The sequence below is a fragment of the Hemitrygon akajei genome, chromosome 21 (assembly GCF_048418815.1).
Source record: "Hemitrygon akajei chromosome 21, sHemAka1.3, whole genome shotgun sequence".
In the NCBI taxonomy this organism is placed as follows: domain Eukaryota; kingdom Metazoa; phylum Chordata; class Chondrichthyes; order Myliobatiformes; family Dasyatidae; genus Hemitrygon; species Hemitrygon akajei.
The window spans coordinates 9847307-9868300 of NC_133144.1; the positions used below are offsets into that span (position 1 = coordinate 9847307).

The 20994-nt window shown below is 43.6% G+C and overlaps 1 protein-coding gene across 3 annotated transcripts in view; it reads left to right on the forward strand.

The window, feature by feature from the left end:
• crtc3 (CREB regulated transcription coactivator 3) overlaps window positions 1-20994 on the forward strand; it is a 112253-nt gene that overhangs the window by 20698 nt on the left and 70561 nt on the right. For all 3 annotated transcript variants that reach the window (XM_073024764.1, XM_073024765.1, XM_073024766.1), the window contains exon 2: window positions 16762-16872. In XM_073024764.1, coding sequence (XP_072880865.1) covers window positions 16762-16872 — 111 coding nt within the window. The remainder of the gene's footprint in view (window positions 1-16761; window positions 16873-20994) is intronic.

Genomic DNA, 20994 nt, shown 5'->3' on the forward strand with positions numbered 1-20994 from the left:
GTGGGACTAGAGTGCATAGCCTCAGATTACAAGGACATCCCTATAGAACAGAGATGAGGAAAAATTTCTTTAGCCAGAGGATGGTAAATCTATGGAATTCATTGCCACAAATGATTATGGAGGCCAGATCATTTGGTATATTTAAAGCAGAGGTTGATAGGTTCTTAATCAGTAAAGATGTCAAAGATTATGAAGAGAAGGCAGGAGAATCGGGTTGAGAGGGAAAATAAATCAACCGTGGTGGAATAGCTGAGCAAATTCGACAAGCCAATGGCTCTGTGTTCGTGCCGTAGACTTACCACCTTGTAGCCTTTTGCCTCCTGACAAGGGCTTCTATTATCTTCAGAGACAGAGATGTGTTCAGGACTTGGTATGGGTGCACTTGATCTCTTGAGCTTGAGAGTAGATTGGTGCCAGCTGCTCCTTGACTGTGTGTGTGATCACGGATTTTATCCAGAGCTCCATCATCACTCACCTGTTAGGGATTCCCAGCGGCACCTTTGGACCCACCCGGAGTGGGAATTGGCAGATGCTGGAATGAGGAACACGAAACAATCTGCTGGAGGAACTGAATGGGTTGAACAGTTACTGTGTGGAGTGAGGAACTGCTGATGTTCTGGGAGGAGACCCTGAATCAGGACTAAGAGTGGAGATGGAAGGTAACTGGTATAAAGAGGAAGGAGTGAGACAGGGGCCCATTTGGTGATAGTTGGACTGAGGGGTGAAGGATGAGAGTAGATGAGTATAATCTGCTCCAAGCCTTTCTGAAAATCATTTCTACTGTACGCAGGTGTGGCTTATTGGTTGCCATTACTGTGAAAAATGTTTTTGATCATTCCCTTGTTGTTCGGATACTTGCGGTGATAGCAGACAATGGAGGTTGGTGCCTTGCATTTCAGATAAACAATACTTGGAACTCAGGAGTGACGACAGACTGCCCTAGGAAAGGAGGGGGAGGCCTGTTGGCTCAGTGTGTCTGCACTAGCTCATCCAGTTAGACCTGTTGCTGCTGGTCCCCTATTTTTATGTACTTCTGCACTGCTGGAAATATTCCTACCACCTTTTTCAAATATCCTGATTAAGGCCCATAACATAGGACATGTCATTTTGTCATTGCTACCATTGTGGAGGAGGTACGGGAGCCTGAAGACACACACTAAATGTTTTAGGAACAGTTTCTTCCCTTCCATCATCAGATTTCTGAACGGGCAGTGAGCTAACCCGTGAGTACCTGTATTTGCTCTTTTTTGCACTAATTTTATTGTAATTGTACATATGTAAAATATACAGTGGATTCCTGTTAATTGGGCAGTTGTTAATCGGGGCAGCCACTTATTTGAGACAACTCTTAAAAAAGAAATTGAGAAAATAGCTGGACTTCCCTTCATTTATTTGGGACATTATGCCACTTAATTGGGACAGAGTCTATTGCAGATCAGTTTCTAGCTAGCATCTGTTGGTATGTTCAAAAAGCAGTGATTTTTGTCACTGATAGTTGACGGGAAGTAAGCAGTAGGACAATTCAGAACTGTTTTGTTCTTTGCAGTTTCAAGCATTCAGACTTGGAGAAGCAAGAAACAGTTGATAGTGAAAATGAAACAATTTCACTACTTTGACAAGTTCAAAACTATGAAGAATTTGAAGGAATTGACAATCAATTTTTGAATTTTGAATGTTGCAATGAAAATGAAGATTTGGAGGATGCAGTCATTATCTTTCAATTTTTGAAGGCATTCCATTAGCTACACTAGATGTCTGTGCTAGTTTTGTTCATTTGCAGTCAAAAGATGTGACGCAAATGAATTCGTCCATCAATAATTATTAGGAACTAATGCTCAGTTTTATAGTGCTGTGGTAGTATTGGTAGTGTTCTCATTTGTTCAATATTTAATTCAAATGCATAATTTGTTACTCATTTTACTTTTTATATACCTTTTTAACTATACCCATGAAATTTCAGTTAATTGGAGCAGCCTCTTTGCCGAAAATGTATTGGGCAAATGAAAATTGGGCCAAAGTGTACTGGTCCGACGGGTCTCAAATAATCGGAATCCACTGTACTTGGGAATCAATTAACTGGGGGAGGGGGCAGGAGTGCGGTCACAGTGTGGGGCAAGATTGGACAGTTGGTATAGGAGGGAGTCATGGCGGGGGAGATAGCACACCAGGTGGTGGAAAGAGAGGGGCCAGGGCAGGAGGGTGGGGGAGTGTGTGGACAGAGGGTGGGAGAGAGGAGAGTGGGAACAGGTTGGGAGTAAGGACATTTCAGTCCTTTGAGTTGTGCTGCCAGCAACTTATCTATTTACGATTTACAATGTCCAATTAACCTGCTAACCAGTACATCTTCAAACTGTGGGAGGAAACCAGAGCACCCAGAGGAAACACATGGCGTTCATGGGAAGGAACGTACAAACACCTTACAGAGGGTAGCAGAATTGAACTCTGAACTCAGATGCTGTGAGCACTAACCGCAATGCAGCCACGGTGCCCAGGTGTGAGTGGATGAGATGCAGGGGGAGGGTACGGCACAGGGAGAGAAGACTCTCTGTACTGTAATTATAGTATGTTTATGTATTGCACTCTACTGCTGCTACAAGGCCACAAATTTCACATTCATCAGTGCTAATAAACTTGATTCTGTAACCTACATTGAAAAATGTTTTTCATTGGGTCACCTCCGGCTCTCTTGCCAGTTACTTTGAATCTGTTCCAGCTGATTCATCCTCTGGAATCAAGCCCCTCATGGTCTTAAATGCCTCTCTCAATTCTCTTTGCCTTCCCTGCTCTTTGGAGAATTATCCAGACTTTTCCACTCAGTTTATGTAACTATGATCCTCCATGATGGTGTTATTTCTGACATTTCTTTTTTACTCCGTGAAACCTTTGCATCCTTTCTGAAGTCTAGGACCAGAGGCCGCATCCTCAATAGAAAGACATCCTTTTAGTATAGAGACGAGGAGGAATTTCTTTGGCCAGAAGGTGGTGAATCTATGGAATCCATTACCACAGATGGTTGTGGAGGCCAGGTTATTGGGTATATTTAATGCAGAGGTTGTTAGGTTTATGATTGGTAAGGGTGTCAAAGGTTATGGGGAGGAGACAGGAGAACAGGGTTGAGAGGGATAATAAATCTGATGGTGGAATGGCAAGCAGATTCGATGGGCCAAATGGCCTAATTCTGCTCCTGTGCCTTATGGTCTTAAGTGTGGTAACCAAATGCTCATAAACATCATAGACTAAAGCTCCCACAGGAATATGTCTGAGAAAACATGTTGTACTAAGAACATAAACAGGATTGCACAGTATTCAGATGTGCAGTCACTGTGCATTGTTGCCAATTCTGAAAATGCAGTAAACCCATACAATTGTTTTCTCAATGGTGTCTTTTATGCCTTCAGTCTGTGTCGACTTTGAACCTTTGTGCTAGTGTGCCTCACAGAACTTTGTGTTTGTGTATCAGTTAATAGGAAGCCATTCCTGATTGTATCCGGATGCCTTGCTTGCTTCATGACACATTTGGGTTTTGTGGTAAAGGGAAAGTGTGACTGTAAATTGGACCCATTAGTGTCAACAGTTACTCAGGAGAGAGTGACAACTTCAATTTGAGCAGTACACACAAAATGCTGGAGGAAGGCAGCAAGTCAGGCAGCATTTATGAAGGGGAATAAACAGTCAATGTTCAGGCCAAGATACTTCTTCAGAACTGGAAAGAGTGTGGCAGAAGCCAGAATAAATTTGAATTTAACGTTTCATCTCCCAGCCACCATGTACTTGTATTCTATTTGTCTTCGAAACTTTTTGTGAAATAGGAAGCTAATTGAGATGGCGGGGGGGAGGGGGTGTTACAAATTTATTTTCTCACTCCATCTTCACAACACAGATGGAGTGACTTTTGGTAACTAGATTTTTGGCTAACACACACAAAATGCAGGAGGAACTCAGCTGGTCGGGCAGCATCAGTGGAAGGGAATAAAGAGTCGATGTTTTGGGCTGAGACCCTCATCTCAACAGATTTTTGACAACCGGAGGATTGTATTCTGATCCTGACCGGATGTGTCCGCACACAGATACTTTGTTTCATGGCCACTGGATGCTGGATGAGATTTTCCTTCCTGAAGCCTGTCTTATGTTGGTCAGTTTGGACAGTCTCAATTTCGCTCGTTGAATGTAGAGAAGGAATCTGGGTTGAACCAGCAATAGTTTTGATAGTCTTTTCATTCTAAAATCAATTGTAACTTGAATGGTGATATTCAATTGGTTGAGGAAGCTAGTGTGGGATGTGGTGAACACCTACGTGAGAAGTCTTACCACAGAACTGGTCAGTTCCACACCTCCTGGTCAGTTCTACTCTTACCTAAGTAGCCCCTTGCACACTGTAACATTTACACTGCCATTGACCTAGGCTCAATTCCACCACTATCTGTGAGGAGTTTATCGTTCTCCCTGTGACTGCATGGGCCACTTTCCTCCGACACTCCAAGAACGTACAGGTTAGTAGGTTATTTGGTCACATGAGTGTCACTGGGCAGTGACGGCTTATTGGGTTGGAAAGGCCCTGTTACCGTGCTGTATCTTTTAAAAAAAAAATCTTGTTCAGACTGATTCAATAATGAGATTTACTGTCCATTACGCTGCTGGCATTTAGGGCAGCAATGAAGATCCTCTATCTCTGGCAGTGCTCAGGGCTTCCTTCACCATGCCAGTAGCTTCCTCTCCGTTTTCACTACTGTCAGCCATGCAAGTCCTGGGCGGAGGCTCAGGAATGCCATCACACTCAGATGTAGAAGGATTCTTCATTGCTGTTTCTGTAATTTTGTTTGACCAGTCAGGGTTGTTAACCCTGAGCTGAACCCCTCCCGATAGAGGACCAGTAGACCACTGCCCTTTGACCTGTCTGCATGGATGAGAAAGGATGTCTGAATGATCTTTTCCAAACCTACTGATTCCTGTAGTTACCTTGACGGTACTGTTTCCCAGACTTACTTGTAAGAATGCAATAATCTTCTTTCATTGGCACGGTAGCGTAGTGGCTATTGTAACACTACCTCAATGAAAGCAACCAGAAAATCGGGTTTGATTCCTGCCACTGTCTGTCAGGAGTTTGTGCATTCTCCCTGTGACTCCATGGTTTCCTCTGGATGTTCCGATTAACTCCCACAATCCAAAGAAGTATGTCTAGGATTAGTAAGTTGTGGGCATGCAGTGTGTCACATACAGACTGCATCCAGCACATCACAAACAACACATTTCACTGTATGTTTTGATATGTAGTTGCAGGAAAAAGTTTGTGAACCCTTTGCACTTACCTGGTTTCCTGTATTAATTACTCATAAAATGAGGTCTGATCTATATCTAAGTCACAATAATAGACAAACACAATTTGTCTAAACTAATAACACACAAACAGTTGTACTTTTCATGTCTTTATTGAACACATTGTTTAATTATTCATAGTCCAGCTGGAAAAAGTATATGAACCCTTGTACTTGATAACTGGTATAACCTCCTTTTAGCAGCAATAACCTCTACCAAATATTATCTATAGCTGCTGATCAGACTTGCACAACATGGAGGAGGAATTTTAGACCATTTCTCCATTCAAAGCTGTTTCAGTACATTTGACATTTCTAGGATGCCCTCTTCAGACCATGTCACAGCATCTCAATTGGGTTAATGAGTGGACTCTGACTTGGCCCTTCCAAAACACGAATTTCTTCTTTTTAAACCTTTGTTGTTGATTTGCTCTTGGTTTTGTATCATTGTGTTGTTGTATCATCCAGCTTCTATTAAGCTTCAGGTGACGGGCCAGTACCTAGACAATAAAATAAACATTTTTGTGTTCACTGTTCCTTCAATGATTGCAAGCTGTCCTGGCCCTGAGGCAGCAAAGCAGCCCTAAACCATGATGCTCCTTCCACCAGTTGGATGAGGTTTTGGTGTGGGTGTGCTGTGCCCTGTTTCCTCCAAGCATAGCGGTATACATTTCTGCCAAAAAGTTCAAGGTTTGTCTCATCTGTCCACAGAACATTGTCCCAGAAGCATTGTGGAACTGGTAGTCTTTTACGTGCAGCAATATTTTTTGGAGAGTAGTGGTTTCCTCCATGGTGACCTTCCATGAAAACCATTCTTGTTCAGTGATTTTCTTATAATGAACACGTGAACAGAGACTTTTGCAAGTTCTAGAGATTTCTGCAGGTCTTTTGCTGTTCCCCTTGGGTTCTTTTTCACCTCCTTCAGCATTGCACATTGTGCTCTTGGTGTGATCTTTGCAGGATGCTCACTCCGAGAGAGTAGCAACAGTACTGAATTTCCTCCATTTGTAGACAGTATCTCTTGCTGTGGACCTCTGTACACTCGGGTCTTTAGAAATGCTTTTGTAGCCTTTTCCAGCTTCATTCATCTCTACAATTCTTCTTCTAAGGTTCTCTAAAAGTTGTTTTGATTGCATGGTGCACACAAGCAGATCTTTCTTGAGAAGAGCAGGCTCTGTCAGTAATACGACTTCTTGTATCTTTTTTTATAGGGCAGGGCACCTCTACAACCCACACCTCCAATCTCATCTCATTGATTGGAATACTAGACTCCAAACAACTTTTGTAGAAGGCATTACCCCAGAGGTTCAGATGCTTCCTTGAATCTAGACTGTGGTTGTTTAAATGGTGTACTCAGTATTGACGAGAAGTAGTACAATTGAGTGTTACTAGTTTAGGCAGATTGTGTTTGTCTATTATTGTGACCTAGATGAAGATCAGACCAAATTTTATGAGTAATTAACATAGAAAACCAGGTAAGTGCAAAGGGTTCACAAATTTTTTTTCTTGCAACTGTATACATGACAAATAAAGCTAAGTCCATTACGGGTAAAGCCCTCCACACCGTTGAGCACATCTACACAAAAAGCTGCATCCATCATCAGGGACCCCCACAACCCAGGATGTGCTCTCTTCTTCCTGATGGCAGCAGCAAGGTACAGAAGTCTCAAGACCCATGCCACCAGGTTCAACCATTACTCCTCAACCATCAGGATCTTGAACCAAAGGCTTCAGTCAGCTTCACTCACCCCATCACTGAACTGTCCCCACAACCTATGGACTCACTTTCAAGGACTCTTCATCTCATGTTCTCCATATTTATTGCTTATTTATTATTATTATTTGTTTCATAGAAACATAGAAAACATACAGCACAATACAGGCCCTACGGCCCACAGTGCTGTGCCAAACGTGTCCTTTAGAAATTACCTAGGGTTACCCATAGCCCTCTTTTTCTAAGCTCCATGTACCTATCCAGGAGTCTCTTAAAAGACCCTATTGTATCCGTATCTATCACCATCGCCGGCCACCCATTCCACGCACTCACCACTCTCTGTGTAAACTTACCCCTGACATCTCCTGTGTACCTACTTCCAAGCACCTTAAAACTGTGCCCTCTCATGCTAGCCAGTTCAGCCCTGGGGAAAAAGCCTCTGACTATCTGCGTAATCAGTGCCTCTCTCGTCTTATACTCCTCTATCAGGTCACCTCTCATCCTCCGCCGCTCCAAGGAGAAAAGGACGAGTTCACTCAAACTGTTCTCATAAGGCATGCTTCCCAATCCAGGCAACATCCTTATAAATCTCCTCTGCACTCTTTCTATAGTTTCCACATTCTTCCTGTAGTGAGGTGACCATAACTCCAAGTTATGGTCACAGTACTCCAAGTGGGGTCTGACCAGGGTCCTATATAGCTGCAACTTTACCTCTCAGCTCTTAAACTCAGTCCCACGGTTGATGAAGGCCAATGCACCGTATGCCCTCTTAACCACAGAGTCAACCTGCGCAGCAGCTTTGAGTGTCCTATGGACTTGGACCCTAAAATCTCTCTGATCCTCCACACTGCAAAGAGTCTTACCATTAATACTATATTCTGCCATCATATTTGACCTACCAAAATGAACCATCTCACACTTATCTGGGTTGAACTCCATCTGCCACTTCTCAGCCCAGTTTTGCATCCTATCAATGTCCTGCTGACTCTGACTCTGACAGTCCTCCACACTATCCACAACACTCCCAACCTTTGTGTCATCAGCAAATTTACTAACCCAACCCCCCTCTTCCTCATCCAGGATGTTTATAAAAATCACAAAGAGGAGGGGTCCCAGAACAGATCCCTGATGCACACCACTGGTCACTGACCTCCATGCAGAATATGACCCATCTGCAACCACTCTTTGCCTTCTGTGGGCAAGCCAATTCTGGATCTACAACGCAATGTCCCCTTGAATTCCATGCATCCTTACTTTCTGATAAGCCTCGCATGAGATACCTTATCAAATGCCTTGCTGAAATCCATGTAGACTACATCTGCGGCTCTACCTTCATCAATGTGTTTAGTCACATCCTCAAAAAATTGAATCAGGCTCGTAAGGCATGACCTGCCTTGGACAAAGCCATGCTGACTATTCTTAATTATATTATGCCTCTCCAAATGTTCATAAATCCTGCCTCTCAGGATCTTCTCCATCATCTTACCAACCACTTTTGTATTTGCACAGTTTGTTGTCAGTTGCACGCTGGTTGAATGCACAAATTTGTGTGGTCTTTCATTGATTCTGTTACAGTTATTATTCTGTGGATTTATTGAGTATGCCCTCAAGAAAATGAATCTCAGGATTGTATATGGTGACATGTATGTACTTTAATAATAAATTTACTTTGAATTTTACTCTTAAATTTTTACCTCCATTGCATCTGTTCCCAGAATGAGGATTTCCATTGCAGGACATCTGAGAAGACCCCATTTCCCCCCCAGAAATGGGGTTTTCCTTTCACTGTTATCAATGCTGCCTTCTCCTGTATTTCCTCCATTGTAGAGGGCGTGTTTGTGGTCACCCCATTGTACCTTACCCCTCTGTACATAACCGAGATAGGGTTCCCTTTGTCATGATGCTCCATATCCAACATCTCATTCTCTGCACTTCTGCCATCACCAATGAGTTCTCACCACATCGTTTCTTCCCTGATTTGCTCTCTTTTATTTACATCAGTGAGAACTGACGCAAACCGGGGAATCGCTTTATCAAACACCTTTACTCTGGGTCTACCATAACAGCTAGGATATCCTGGTGGCCAGTGATTTTAATTCCACTTTCCGTTCCTTCTGTGGCCTCCTGTTCTGCCACAGTGAGGCTGGGCACAGGTTGGAGGAGCAATGCCACATATTCCGTTCACATAGTTTCTGATCTGCTGACATGAATGTTGATTTCTTTGACTTCCGGTAACCACTTCTCCAAACTACCACCCCCCCCCCCCCTCCCACAGCACAAACAGGTGGCCCTCTCATTATTTCTCTTCCCTTCACAACTTGCACATCACGTTGAACACTCTGCCCTCTGGTTCCCTTTATTCCATGGTCCACTCTCTTCTCCTATCAAATTCCTCCTCCTCTGGCCCTTTCACCTATATGTTGTACTTTCTCTTCATTTTTCCCTTCCCAGCTTCTCACATCATTCCCTTTCATGCCACCCTCTCCCACCAACTACCTTCCTCCGTACCTGCCAGCTAGTACTCCTCCTCCTTAAGCCCATCACCCCTTCTGGGCATAGGCCACCAACAGGAGCTCTGTCCTGGACCAGTTCTTTTCCCAGGTCTAGCCCACCTTGGTGTATCCTTCCTGTTCCAGTGATGAGGTCTATGGAGCTTCTGTTGGCATTTCCGTAGCACTTTTTTTAACAGGATGGGGTTGCTTGCCCGAGGTCCACCTCTCCTTTCACAGCCAGTCTTGGGACCATCTATGGCGGAGTTTCCTTCCTCTTATTCTGGCTTCAGCCCCCTTCCTTTCCAGTCCTGATGAAGATTTGGCCTGTTTATTTCCCTCCATCGATGCTGCCTGCCCTGCAGAGTTCCCCAGCAGTTTGTGTGTGTTCCTCTGGATGGAAATTACCTCCTTGGTGTTTTTCACAGCCTCTGCAATCAGTCAAGTATTTGTGAAGGGCTTTTGTTGCTGTAATGTTTGCACATTGAAAGCTCTCACAAACACCACTGTAGTAGAACACCAGACAGCGGTGGGAGATCAAGTCAGTGGGTATACTTAAAGCAGTGGTTGATTGCTTTTCAATAGTAGATCTCAAAGATTATGGTGAGATAGCAGGAGAACGGGATTGAGAGGGAAAAGAAATCAGCTACGATCAAATGGCAGAGCAGGCTTAATGGGCCGAATGGCCTAATTTGCTTCTATATTTGATTGTTAAAGTCATATGGTCTTGTACCCTCTTGCCTAATGATGAAGGCCTCCATACAACTTCAGAAACAGAGATGTGTTCAGGTCCTGGTGTGGGTGCGTTGTGTGCTGAGTTTGAGAATAGATTGGTGCCAGCTGCTTCTTCTGACTCTGTATGTGATCACGGATTGTATCTAGAGCACCATCATCACTCACCTGTTAGAAATTCCCAGCAGCACCTGATAAGGGAATCAGCAGATATTCCAGGCGTTTTGGAGACAGGAGATTGCAGATGCTGGAATGAAAAGCGAGAAACAATCTGCTGGAGGAACTCAATGGGCTGAGCTGTTTCTCTGGGGGGGGGTGGGGAGAGGAACTGCTGGTGTTTCAGGTCGAGACTCTGAATCAGAACTGAGAGCGCAGAGGGAAGGTAGCTGATATGAAGAGGGGAGGGGTCAGACAGGAGCCGGTTGGTAATCAGTGGACTGAGGATCCCTTAAGAACAAATAAAGAGGAATTTCTTCAGCCAGAGGGTGGTGAATCTGTGGAATTCATTGCCACAGACAGCTGTAGAGGCCACTCATTGGGTATATTTAAAGCAGAGGTTGATAAGTTTTTGATTAATCAGTGTGTTAAAAGTTATGAGAAGAAGGCAAGCGAATGGTGTTGAGAGGGAAAATAAATCAGCCATGTTGGAATAACTGAGCAGAGTCAATAGTCTGAATGGCCTAATTCTACACTTATGTCTCACGGTCTTTAACTATGTAGGTAGACTGGGTAGAAGCACAAATAATGGCCAGGTTACTCTGTGTCATGAAACCTTTAGTATTAGCACATTTAGAGTCTTGCTTCAATATACTATCTGAAAGGCAGAATCTGATTCTGATGAGAGAAACCCCCACACACACACTTTTACTCTGGTAACCTTCCCCTTTCTTTCCTGTCCTGTAGAATGGTCTCCGCTGGAACCGTTGAAGTTTATTCATTTCCAAAGATGCTGCCTGACCTGCTGAGTTCCTCGAGCATTTTTTGTGTTGCTTTCGAATCTCTGATAGTTCGGCATTCTTTCCATGTTAGCACAAAGTGTTAGATTGTTTGCACTTAAATCCCTGGAGTAGGATATAACTGAAACACAGGGTGAGGTCACCTTGACCAGGCAATTTCTGATCAAAAGGATATTGTGTGGGATTCTCAGTTCTGTAACAAGGCATCAAAATGAATGGGTGAGTCAGTAGGAGGCTTGCAGAGAGGGCTTGGTTCACTACGCAGCAGAGGTGGTGATGGCTACGGTGGGGCTGGGCTGCTGGTTGACACAATCAGGTTCCCAAGGAAAGTACCTTGGACAGTGCAGCGTTCCTGCAGGGTTGACTGCTCTCCCTTGGGTTCATTGGACTTGGGCATCTCTGTCTCTTGACTCGTGCAGTGTGAATGCAGGGCTGCAAGTATATTCTTGAAACTATGCTGGAGCGAGGTTGATTGTTGTCTCTGGCTTGTTTGGCGTCACATGTCTGGATGGCACTGATCAGTTGAGAAAGCCGAGGGTTTACGCAAACGTGACGATCTTGAGGCTGAAAAGCTTCTTGGCAAGTTACCAGTTTGCAAAAGGTCACATTTAATATGAAAACAAAGCACCAACTGCATTTTTGTGAAATCTTTTCAAAGAACTGGGATTGGTTTCTGATTTTACCTGCACTCTATTGCTTGCTCAGTCTGCAGAACCTTAACACTGATTAGATTGCTTCATGGGTGAATTGGTTACACATTATTCTCAATCTGACGCTGCAGTTATCCCTTTTCCAGGCCGTGCCCGATGTATTATTGAGTAACAAAGTTCCTTTTCTCGATGTGGTCTCTAAGCATTTACTTAGTCATTCCACTTTCCCTTTATAATTCATTTGTGGTCGACAGGTTTTGCTGAAGAAGGCCAGTATTTACAGCTGAACCTGAAGGGGGGTGGTGAGTGCATTCCGCAACCAAGGATGTGGCAGGGTGGTGTAGGCTGGAAGGTGTCATTTTAAAGTGGGTGCAGAGACAGGAATCTGGGGGTTCACAGGCACAAATGTTGACCATTAAAAAGAGCTGAGAACTTCAGTATTGTGCACAGTAGCACATTCTGCTGCTCTGGTCCTCTGCCATGATGTCAGAGGCTCCCTTGGATAGGGGGATGTGCAGTTTCAGTCATTGGAGTTAGAGATTGATGCACAGTGGAAGCAGGGCCTTCAGCCCATAGCATCCTCCCTGCAAGTCCTAGTTGCTTATGTTTGGCCGTAACCCTTCAAGCCCCTCCCCTCAAAGTACCTGTCTATATTCTTCTTAAATGCAACAGTTGTACCCACTTTTGACCACTTCCTCTGGTACTCACTGCCCTTTGTGTAAAGAAGTTGCCTCTCAAGTCTCTTCCCTCTTGTGTTTCTGTGTCCTCTAGTCCTGTTTCTATTCCCCATCCCTGGGGGAAGTGGCTGTGACTGTTCACCTTATTTGTACCCTTTATGCTTTTATAAACCTCTGTGAGGATACCCCTCATTTTCCTGTGCTCCTGGGAATAAAGATACGGCGTGGCTAACCTCTCCCAACAACTCAGCCCCTCCAGCCCAGGCAGCGTCCTCTTAAATCTCTTCTGCACCCACTGCAGCTTCATGGTGTCTTTCATGTAACAGTGTGACCAAAGCTCTACACAACGCTTCAAATGGGGTCTCACTATTGATTTATATAATTGCAACGGAGAGTCCCAGCTCCTAAAGTTCACCCTGACTGGTGAAGGTCAGCATGCAAAACCCTGCTTCACCACCTTGTCTACTCCGCGAACTATCCACTTGTACTCCCACGTCGTCCCTCAGGTCTACTAGAATCAATGCCCTGCCATTCACTGTGTAACTCCTAGCCTGGTTTGAATGTCCAGTGCATAACCTTACTCCATTTCTAAGTTGAAATCCATTTGCCATTCCTCAGCTGCAATTCATTGTAACCTGCTTCACTATCAACAACACCTCCTAATTTGAATCATCAGCAGATGTGCTAATTATTCCATGTACTGCATATTCACATGCAAATTATTTACATACAGGATGTAATGAATAACAAAGGTCCCAACACTGACTACTGGAGCACTCCACTGGTCACAGGTCGTCTTCGTCCTCTCCTTTGGCTTCACGTATGGGCACCTTTAATGGTCTTTAAGCAGGCCTGGACTTGCCTATGACTGTCAAAGTAACTGAAGAACCTCTTGAGATTGTCTTTAACCCTGCCTGTCAAATCCTTCTGAGTGTGCCTGGAAAAGGTGGAGTTGTTCATCACCAAATGGAAGATTTGTTAGGGATGTTCATCATTAACCGTGGCTTTCAAAGAGTAAATGTGGAGAAACTCCACTGGCTGCTAGGTTGGAAATCAAAAGACCCAGACAATAACCCAATTGGCAGAATGTAAAGAAATGAGAATTTGTTGCATGGTGCAGGTTCTTCTAATTTGGAATTCACTTTGTAAAAGAAAATATAGTTGTAACTTTCCTGGGGAATTTGGAGTTGAAAGTAAGTGTGAGGGAAATGGGCAAGAGTGGAGTAATTGGATAGATCTCTTTGAGAGTTGATGCCAAATACTATTGCCCTAAGCTGTCAGATACAGTGAAGAGCTGCAAAATCAGATCTTGAGATGTTGCTGAAACTGGCCTTGAACTTCCTGGGAAAGAGTGTTTGGTTTGTGTTTTTTCTGGTCATAGAACTTCACCCGTTCTGCTGCATTGTAGTCACCCGTTCTGCTGCATTGTAGTCACCCATGGGAATGTGGGGCTGATTTGGGAGTGATGCCTCTTTGATGCCCGGTTGAATGAGGTTACAGGAGGACATCTATTTCTTGTGGTATCACAGCCCGTTATCATGAGAGAATGAGCTGATTGTCCGTGTTTCAAGGAAGCCAATGTTTGACAAATATTTACTGGTCTTAAAGGGTTACTGAACCAGTGGACAGGAGGAAATCTGCAGATGCTGGGAATTCAAACAACAACACACACACAAAATGCTGGTGGAACACAGCAGGCCAGGCAGCATCTATAGGGAGAAGCTCTGTCAACATTTCGGGCCGAGACCCTTCATCAGGACTAACTGAAAGGAAAGATAGTAAGAGATTTGAAAGTAGTGGGGGGAGGGGGAAATGCGAAATAATAGGAGAAGACCGGAGGGGGTGTGTTGAAGCTAAGAGCTGGAAAGGTGATTGGCGAAAGTGATACAGAGCTGGAGAAGGGAAAGGATCATGGGACGGGAGGCCTCAGGAGAAAGAAAGGTGGGGGGAGCACCAGAGGGAGATGGAGAACAGGCAAACAACTAAATATGTCAGGGATGGGGTAAGAAGGGGAGGAGGGGCATTAACAGAAATAAACTGAACCAGTGGAAGATGAATTCGATTGGAAAAATTTAATTTGCTCAATTTCCCGAATTAGTTTTTGACTCCTTGTCAGGATGCCTGACAACATTCTTGCCTCTTGTATCGATAGTGACTATTGAACAAGCATTGACTGATATTAAATGGGTTGCATTGATGCTTGCTGCTGTCCCCGCATCATTGCATTTGTGGTCTTGCTGCTGCAAACTCTACTGTACATGGAATGTATGCACCGACCTACAACCTGGTAGACAAGACAAATGCAGCTGTCATTTTGTCATGCAGTGCAGAATTCCACTAAAAGAATTGAATGAAATGCTGTGATGTTAATTTGGGGTCTCAGGGTATGCAGGGTGCTTGGTCTGTCCGGGAATGAGCGTTATGGAATTTGGATTGTGCTTTTTTTCTTTGAGATGGGAGACAGGTGGAAGTCTGAAGTGTTGAATGAAGGGTCTGGCAGAGTACTGGTGTAGATGTTGGTCTGTATCCAGAAGTCTGAAATATTGATCTTGATCCATCAGTTCAAATCCTGCTGTAGCAGCTGGGTAATTTCAAATTCAGGTAATTAAATAGATCTGGCAACAATGAAATTATTGACCTTTAGTTAAAACTCAGCAGTTGGAATTTTGCCCATCATTCTCATTCCTCTTTGACGATGCCCTTTATATTATACACACATTCACCTTTTGTGGTAGAATACTTACCTGGCCAGGTCTGTTTGTGACTCTGGACTGATATGTCATTAACTCTTAATCAACTAAATATCAGGCTGGACAGTCTTAATGGGCGGCAAGGTAGAGTAATGGTTAGTGATGCACCAGTGATCAGCATTCAGGGTTCAATTCCCATTGCTGTCTGTAAGGAGTTTGTACATTCTCCCCGTGACCGTGTGAGTTTCCTCCCACATTCCAAAGACTGATTAGGGTTAGTAAGTAGTGGCATGCTGTGTTAGTGCTAGAAACATGGGTGATTCTTGCCCAGCACAATCTTTGCTGATTTGATGTAAACAACACATTTCACTCTGGTTTCTTACCTCTTTTCATCTGCCTCTCACCTCCCCTTTGGATCATCCTCCTTCCCTCTCTGTCCACTCCTCTGTTATCAGATTCCATCTGCTCCAGTCCTCTACCTTTCCTATCCACCTGGCTTCACCCATCACCTTCTAGCTATCCTTCTTCCCCTCCCCCCACCTTTTTATTCTGTTGTCTTCCCCCCCTTCCTTTTCAGTCCTTAAAAAGGGTCTTAGCCTGAAGCATCAACTGTTTATTCATTTTTAATAGATGCTGCCTGACCTGCTGAGTTCCTCCAGCATTCTGTGTGCGTTGCTTTGGATTTCTTTTATCTGCAGAGTTCCTTGTGTTTATGCATTTCACTGAATAACTGGATGTCTCGATGTACCTGTGACAACTAATCCTAACCTAATTGTCTGAAACATGTCAGTCTGTTGAGTTTGGAGCAGAGATTGGCCCTCGATCCATTTGTAGCTCATCTGATCTGGGCTTAGTTCTGTTCATGTGAGCCTGGAATTTCCCGGAATTATGACTATTACTGCTTTCACTGACTTTGCTGTCTGGGTTTAAAGCATTCCAAAGCTTCACAGTACTTGAGAAGAAATTCCTTCCCATCATCATCCTCAGTGACAGCTTTGCCAGTGATCTCCGAATCTCCATAAATAAATGTTTAAGGGAAACATGATGGGGAACGTCTTCACTCAGACGGTGGTGAGAGTGAAAACAAGCTGCTAATAGTTTCAACACTGAAGAGAATTGTGGATTAGTACACGTCAAAGGGACGGGGCAGAATAATAGTTTGGCTTGGACTAGATGGGCTGAAGGGTCTGTTTCAGTGCTGTAGGCCTCTATGAGTAATCTACAAGATAAAAGGTTAATTGCAAATTTCCTTCCGCACAGTGGTATCAGAACTACAAGCAGGCGTGTTAACCTTGAACTCTGGACCCACACAAACTGATATGATACACTTTAAGCACCTTCACTGAATGGAAAGCTGGATGAGTGTAGAAGGACATTTACATTTGCATTGAGTAAAGTGAAGGAGGTTTGGATAAAGTGTGGCTGCCCATAGACTAGTAGGGCAAATGCTCTTTAGTCTGTATAGTTGGATGAACTATCAAGCTCTTTGAATGGATTACTGTTGTAACTCAAGGCTGACATAATTTTCTACTCATTCCTAGGTCCAGTTGCACAAGCTGCATCACTTGCGTTTGGCACAGACTCGAGCTCAGTATTATGGAGGATCGTTACCCAACGTCAATCAGATTGGTAACAACACAACTGACTTCCAGGTAGGCATTGAAGGACAGTTCTGCATTCTAGTAGCTTCCTCCCAGATTTCTGTGGTGGCCTCTTGCTTTTCACTCATCCAGACCTGCTTGTCTTCCCTTCCCTCTCTCTCACTTAACCTCTCAACTTCTCCTTCCCTATTTGTGCTCCTCAAGCTTGAGTTGCTCCTTTACATTTGTGACATTTTTTGACTACTCAGGGCATCAAAGGTTACGGGGAGAAGGCAGGAGAGTGGGGTTGAAAGGGAAAATAAATCAGCTGTGATGGAATGACGAACAGATGCCATGGGCCAAGTGGCCTAATTCTGTTCCTGTGTCGTATGGTCTTGTGAGTGACGATGTTTCTGGTTTTATCATTGTATAACTAATTTATTATTGTGAGATTGGTGGAAGTTACAGGTGGAGTGGTTTCTCTGTAATCCCTCCAGTGATGTAGCTGCTTATTGGCCTGATTGTATGTTTGTTTCTCTTTCCCTCTGATTTTCATTGGTGGAAGTTACAGGTGGAGTTGTTTCTCTGTAATCTCTCCAGTGATGTCATTTGTACATGAGGCTGCTTATTGGCTTGATTGTATGTTGGTTTCTCTTTCCCTCTGGTTTTCATTCCTTGCGCTGCAGCTGTTGCACGTGAGCCTATATCTTACCCACTCCACTGGCTTTTCAACTCTCCAAATCTGAGTTTGCATTAGTGCTTTAGAGGATACGGCTTGTCTCAAGTGGGAAATGTAGTCTGCCAAACCTGAGATTGCTATAGTCTTCTGTATCTATGTTCACAGTACAGACCCTTCAGCCCATGATGTGCCAACTTCAAGATAAATCCAACCTTTCCCTCCTACATAGCCCACCATTTTTCTACCGTCCATCTGCCTATCTAGGAGTTTTTTGAATGTCCCTAATGTATCTGTCTCTATCACCACCCCTGGCAGTGCATTCCAAACCATTCCATTCCACTTACTGTGTGTAAAGAAAACAGTTTATCTCTGCCATCACACAGTGCTTTCTTCCAATCATCTTAAAATTATGTCCCTTCATATTAGCCATTTCCGCCTTGGGAAAATGTCTCTGGCTCAATCTATGCCTCTTGTCATCTCGTACATCTCTATCAAGTCACTTCTCATCCTCCTTCGCTCCGGAGAGTAAAGCCCAAACTTGCTCAATCTACGCTTTTGAGACTTACTCTCTAATCCAGGCAGTATCCTGGTAAATCTCCTCTGCACCACCTTTAAAGCTTCTAAATTCTTCCTATAGTGAGGAGACCAGAACTGAACGTAATACTCAGAATCTGGTCGAACCAGGGTTTTATAGAGCTCACAGGTCTTGAAATCACTCTCCTGATTAATGAAGCTGGAATAGTGTGGGGGGAAGGGAAGGAGAATCAAGTTTCTTCCCCCTTCCTTTCCAGCCCTGATAAAAGGTCTTGGACCGAAACAGCAACTGTTTATCCCCCTCCATAGATGCTGCCTGACCTGCTGAGTTCCTCCAGCATTTTGTTGTTCAGGATTTCCAGCATCTACAGAATCTCTGGTGTTTATCATCTATCATTACAGATATATTATTTCACCTTTCTGCAATGTAATAAGGATGCAATGAATCTAAACAAATGTTTTAATCTTTTTACTTGTATGAATATTTGTCCCATTTTAAGATTATAATCTCATTTTGTGGATCACATGTAAATTCTGAACTATTAACTTTATCTCTGGGGGTTGACATCACCTGGATTAAGTTACTTGCTTTAACTATGTCAGGCCTCCACAGTTCTGTCTGCAGTTAAAATCTGCACCCTACAATTGTTAGATTTTGCAAGAAAAATGTTCATTAAATGAGGTGCTATGATCTATGTTTGTGACACTGGCTGAAAAACAGCGCAGTGGATGAAATTTCAGTGAAATGTATATTCATCCGATTTAGTAAACTCAATTCTTTTCACTAACCTCGGACATTGTGCCAGCTGTCAGGAAATCTATTCAGAAATGTCTACTGTATGTGTAGCTAATTGTTAGTCTGATTGTGTTTGTTCTACCTCTCTTTCGTTTGCCCTGGTCTTCACTTCCCCATTTCTCAGACTATAGCATAGCCCACAGTTTTCCTGATCCACCTTTTCTAAGCAGCCTTCCTCCCTTTGAGTTTGCCACCAGAGCTGTAGTTCTGTTTGACACTGATTGGGAAACCTTCACTACGTGACATGAAAGCCCTCCGACTATCCCAGGAGATGCCTTGTCAGTTGTTAATCGTGCTGCCATTGCCTCCACAGCTTCATTCATTTCTCAAAAGTCAATGTAAGTTTACTTAGCCAGTAACATCTTGAAGGATCCCTCCCACCCTGCTCGGGGACTGTTTGTCCCACTCCTATTAGGGAGGAAGCTACAGAGCTCCCATGTCAGGACCACCGGACATTACTTTCTCCAGGGAGTGAGGCTGATCAACACCCCCAAGCACTACTACTTCCTCATTTCCTGTCAGTCACCCTATGTACAGACACTCCTGTGCCTAGTGTTATTTTTATTATTGTGTTCTTTATCTTATTGTATGCTGATGATACTAAGGTAGGAGGTGTTGTGGATAATGAGGTGGGTTTTCAAAGCTTGCAGGGAGATTTATGCCGGTTAGAAGAATGGGCTGAACGTTGGCAGATGGAGTTTAATGCTGAGAAATGTGAGGTTCTACATTTTGGCAGGAATAATCCAAATAGAACGTACAGGGTAAATGGTAGGGCATTGAGGAATGCAGTGGAACAGAGAGATCTAGGAATAACAGTGCATAGTTCCCTGAAGGTGGAGTCTCATGTAGATAGGGTGGTGAAGAAGGCTTTTGGAACGCTGGCCTTTATAAATCAGAGCATTGAGTACAGAAGTTGGGATGTAATGTTAAAATTGTACAAGGCATTGGTAAGGCCAAATTTGGAATATTGTGTACAGTTCTGATCACCGAATTATAGGAAAGATATCAATAAATTAGAGAGAGTGCAGAGACGATTTACTAGGATGTTACCTGGGTTTCAGCACTTAAGTTACAGAGAAAGGTTGAACAAGTTAGGTCTCTATTCATTGGAGCGTAGAAGGTTGAGGGGGGATTTGATCGAGGTATTTAAAATGTTGAGAGGGATAGATAGAGTTGACGTGAATAGGCTGTTTCCATTGAGAGTAGGGGAGATTCAAACGAGAGGACATGATTTGAGAGTTAGGGGGCAAAAGTTTAAGGGAAACACGAGGGGGTATTTCTTTACTCAGAGAGTGATAGCTGTGTGGAATGAGCTTCCTGTAGAAGTAGTAGAGGCCAGTTCAGTTGTGTCATTTAAGGTAAAATTGGATAGGTATATGGACAGGAAAGGAGTGGAGGGTTATGGGCTGAGTGCGGGTAGGTGGGACTAGGTGAGATTAAGAGTTCGGCACGGACTAGGAGGGCCGGAATGGCCTGTTTCCGTGCTGTGATTGTTATATGGTTATATGGTTATTGTGGGGTTTTTTTGCTGCGTCGGATCAGGAGTAACAATAATTTCATTCTCCCTGACACTTGTATTCTGAAATGACATTAAACAATCTTGAATATACTTTGCACAGGTCACCATATACTACCTTGAGATTCATTTTCTTGCTGATATTTACAAGAAAATAAAGGAATGCAACTGCAGTTATGAAAAGATATATACATAAAGACTGACAAGCAACCAATGTGCAAAAAAAGACACATTTTGCCTATTTAAAAATAAATAAATAATACTGAGAACATGAGTTGTACAGTCCATAGATTGTGGAACAGTTCAGTGTTGAGGTGAGTTAAGTTGTCCATGCTAGTCAGTAGCCTGATGGTTGAACCCGTGGGTGTAGGCTCTGAGGCTCCTGTACCTCTCCCCGTGGTAGTAGCGAAAAGAGAGTAGGCCTGCATAAAGCTGCTTTCTTGCAGCAGCCCTCCTCCTAGATGAGTTTGTAGTATGGTAGGGATGTTGATGGTTCTGGAGGGAAATATTGAAAGCCCATAATCTCTATTACTAAAAATCTTCAGAGTCGTTTTGTAGGGTGTATGACAAGGTCTTTTTTGGTCGGCTGATCTAGAAGATTAAGATGCTTGAGATCACATTCGGAATTAGCTTGGCCATAAAAGACAGGGTAGAGGCCGTGGGCTGTTG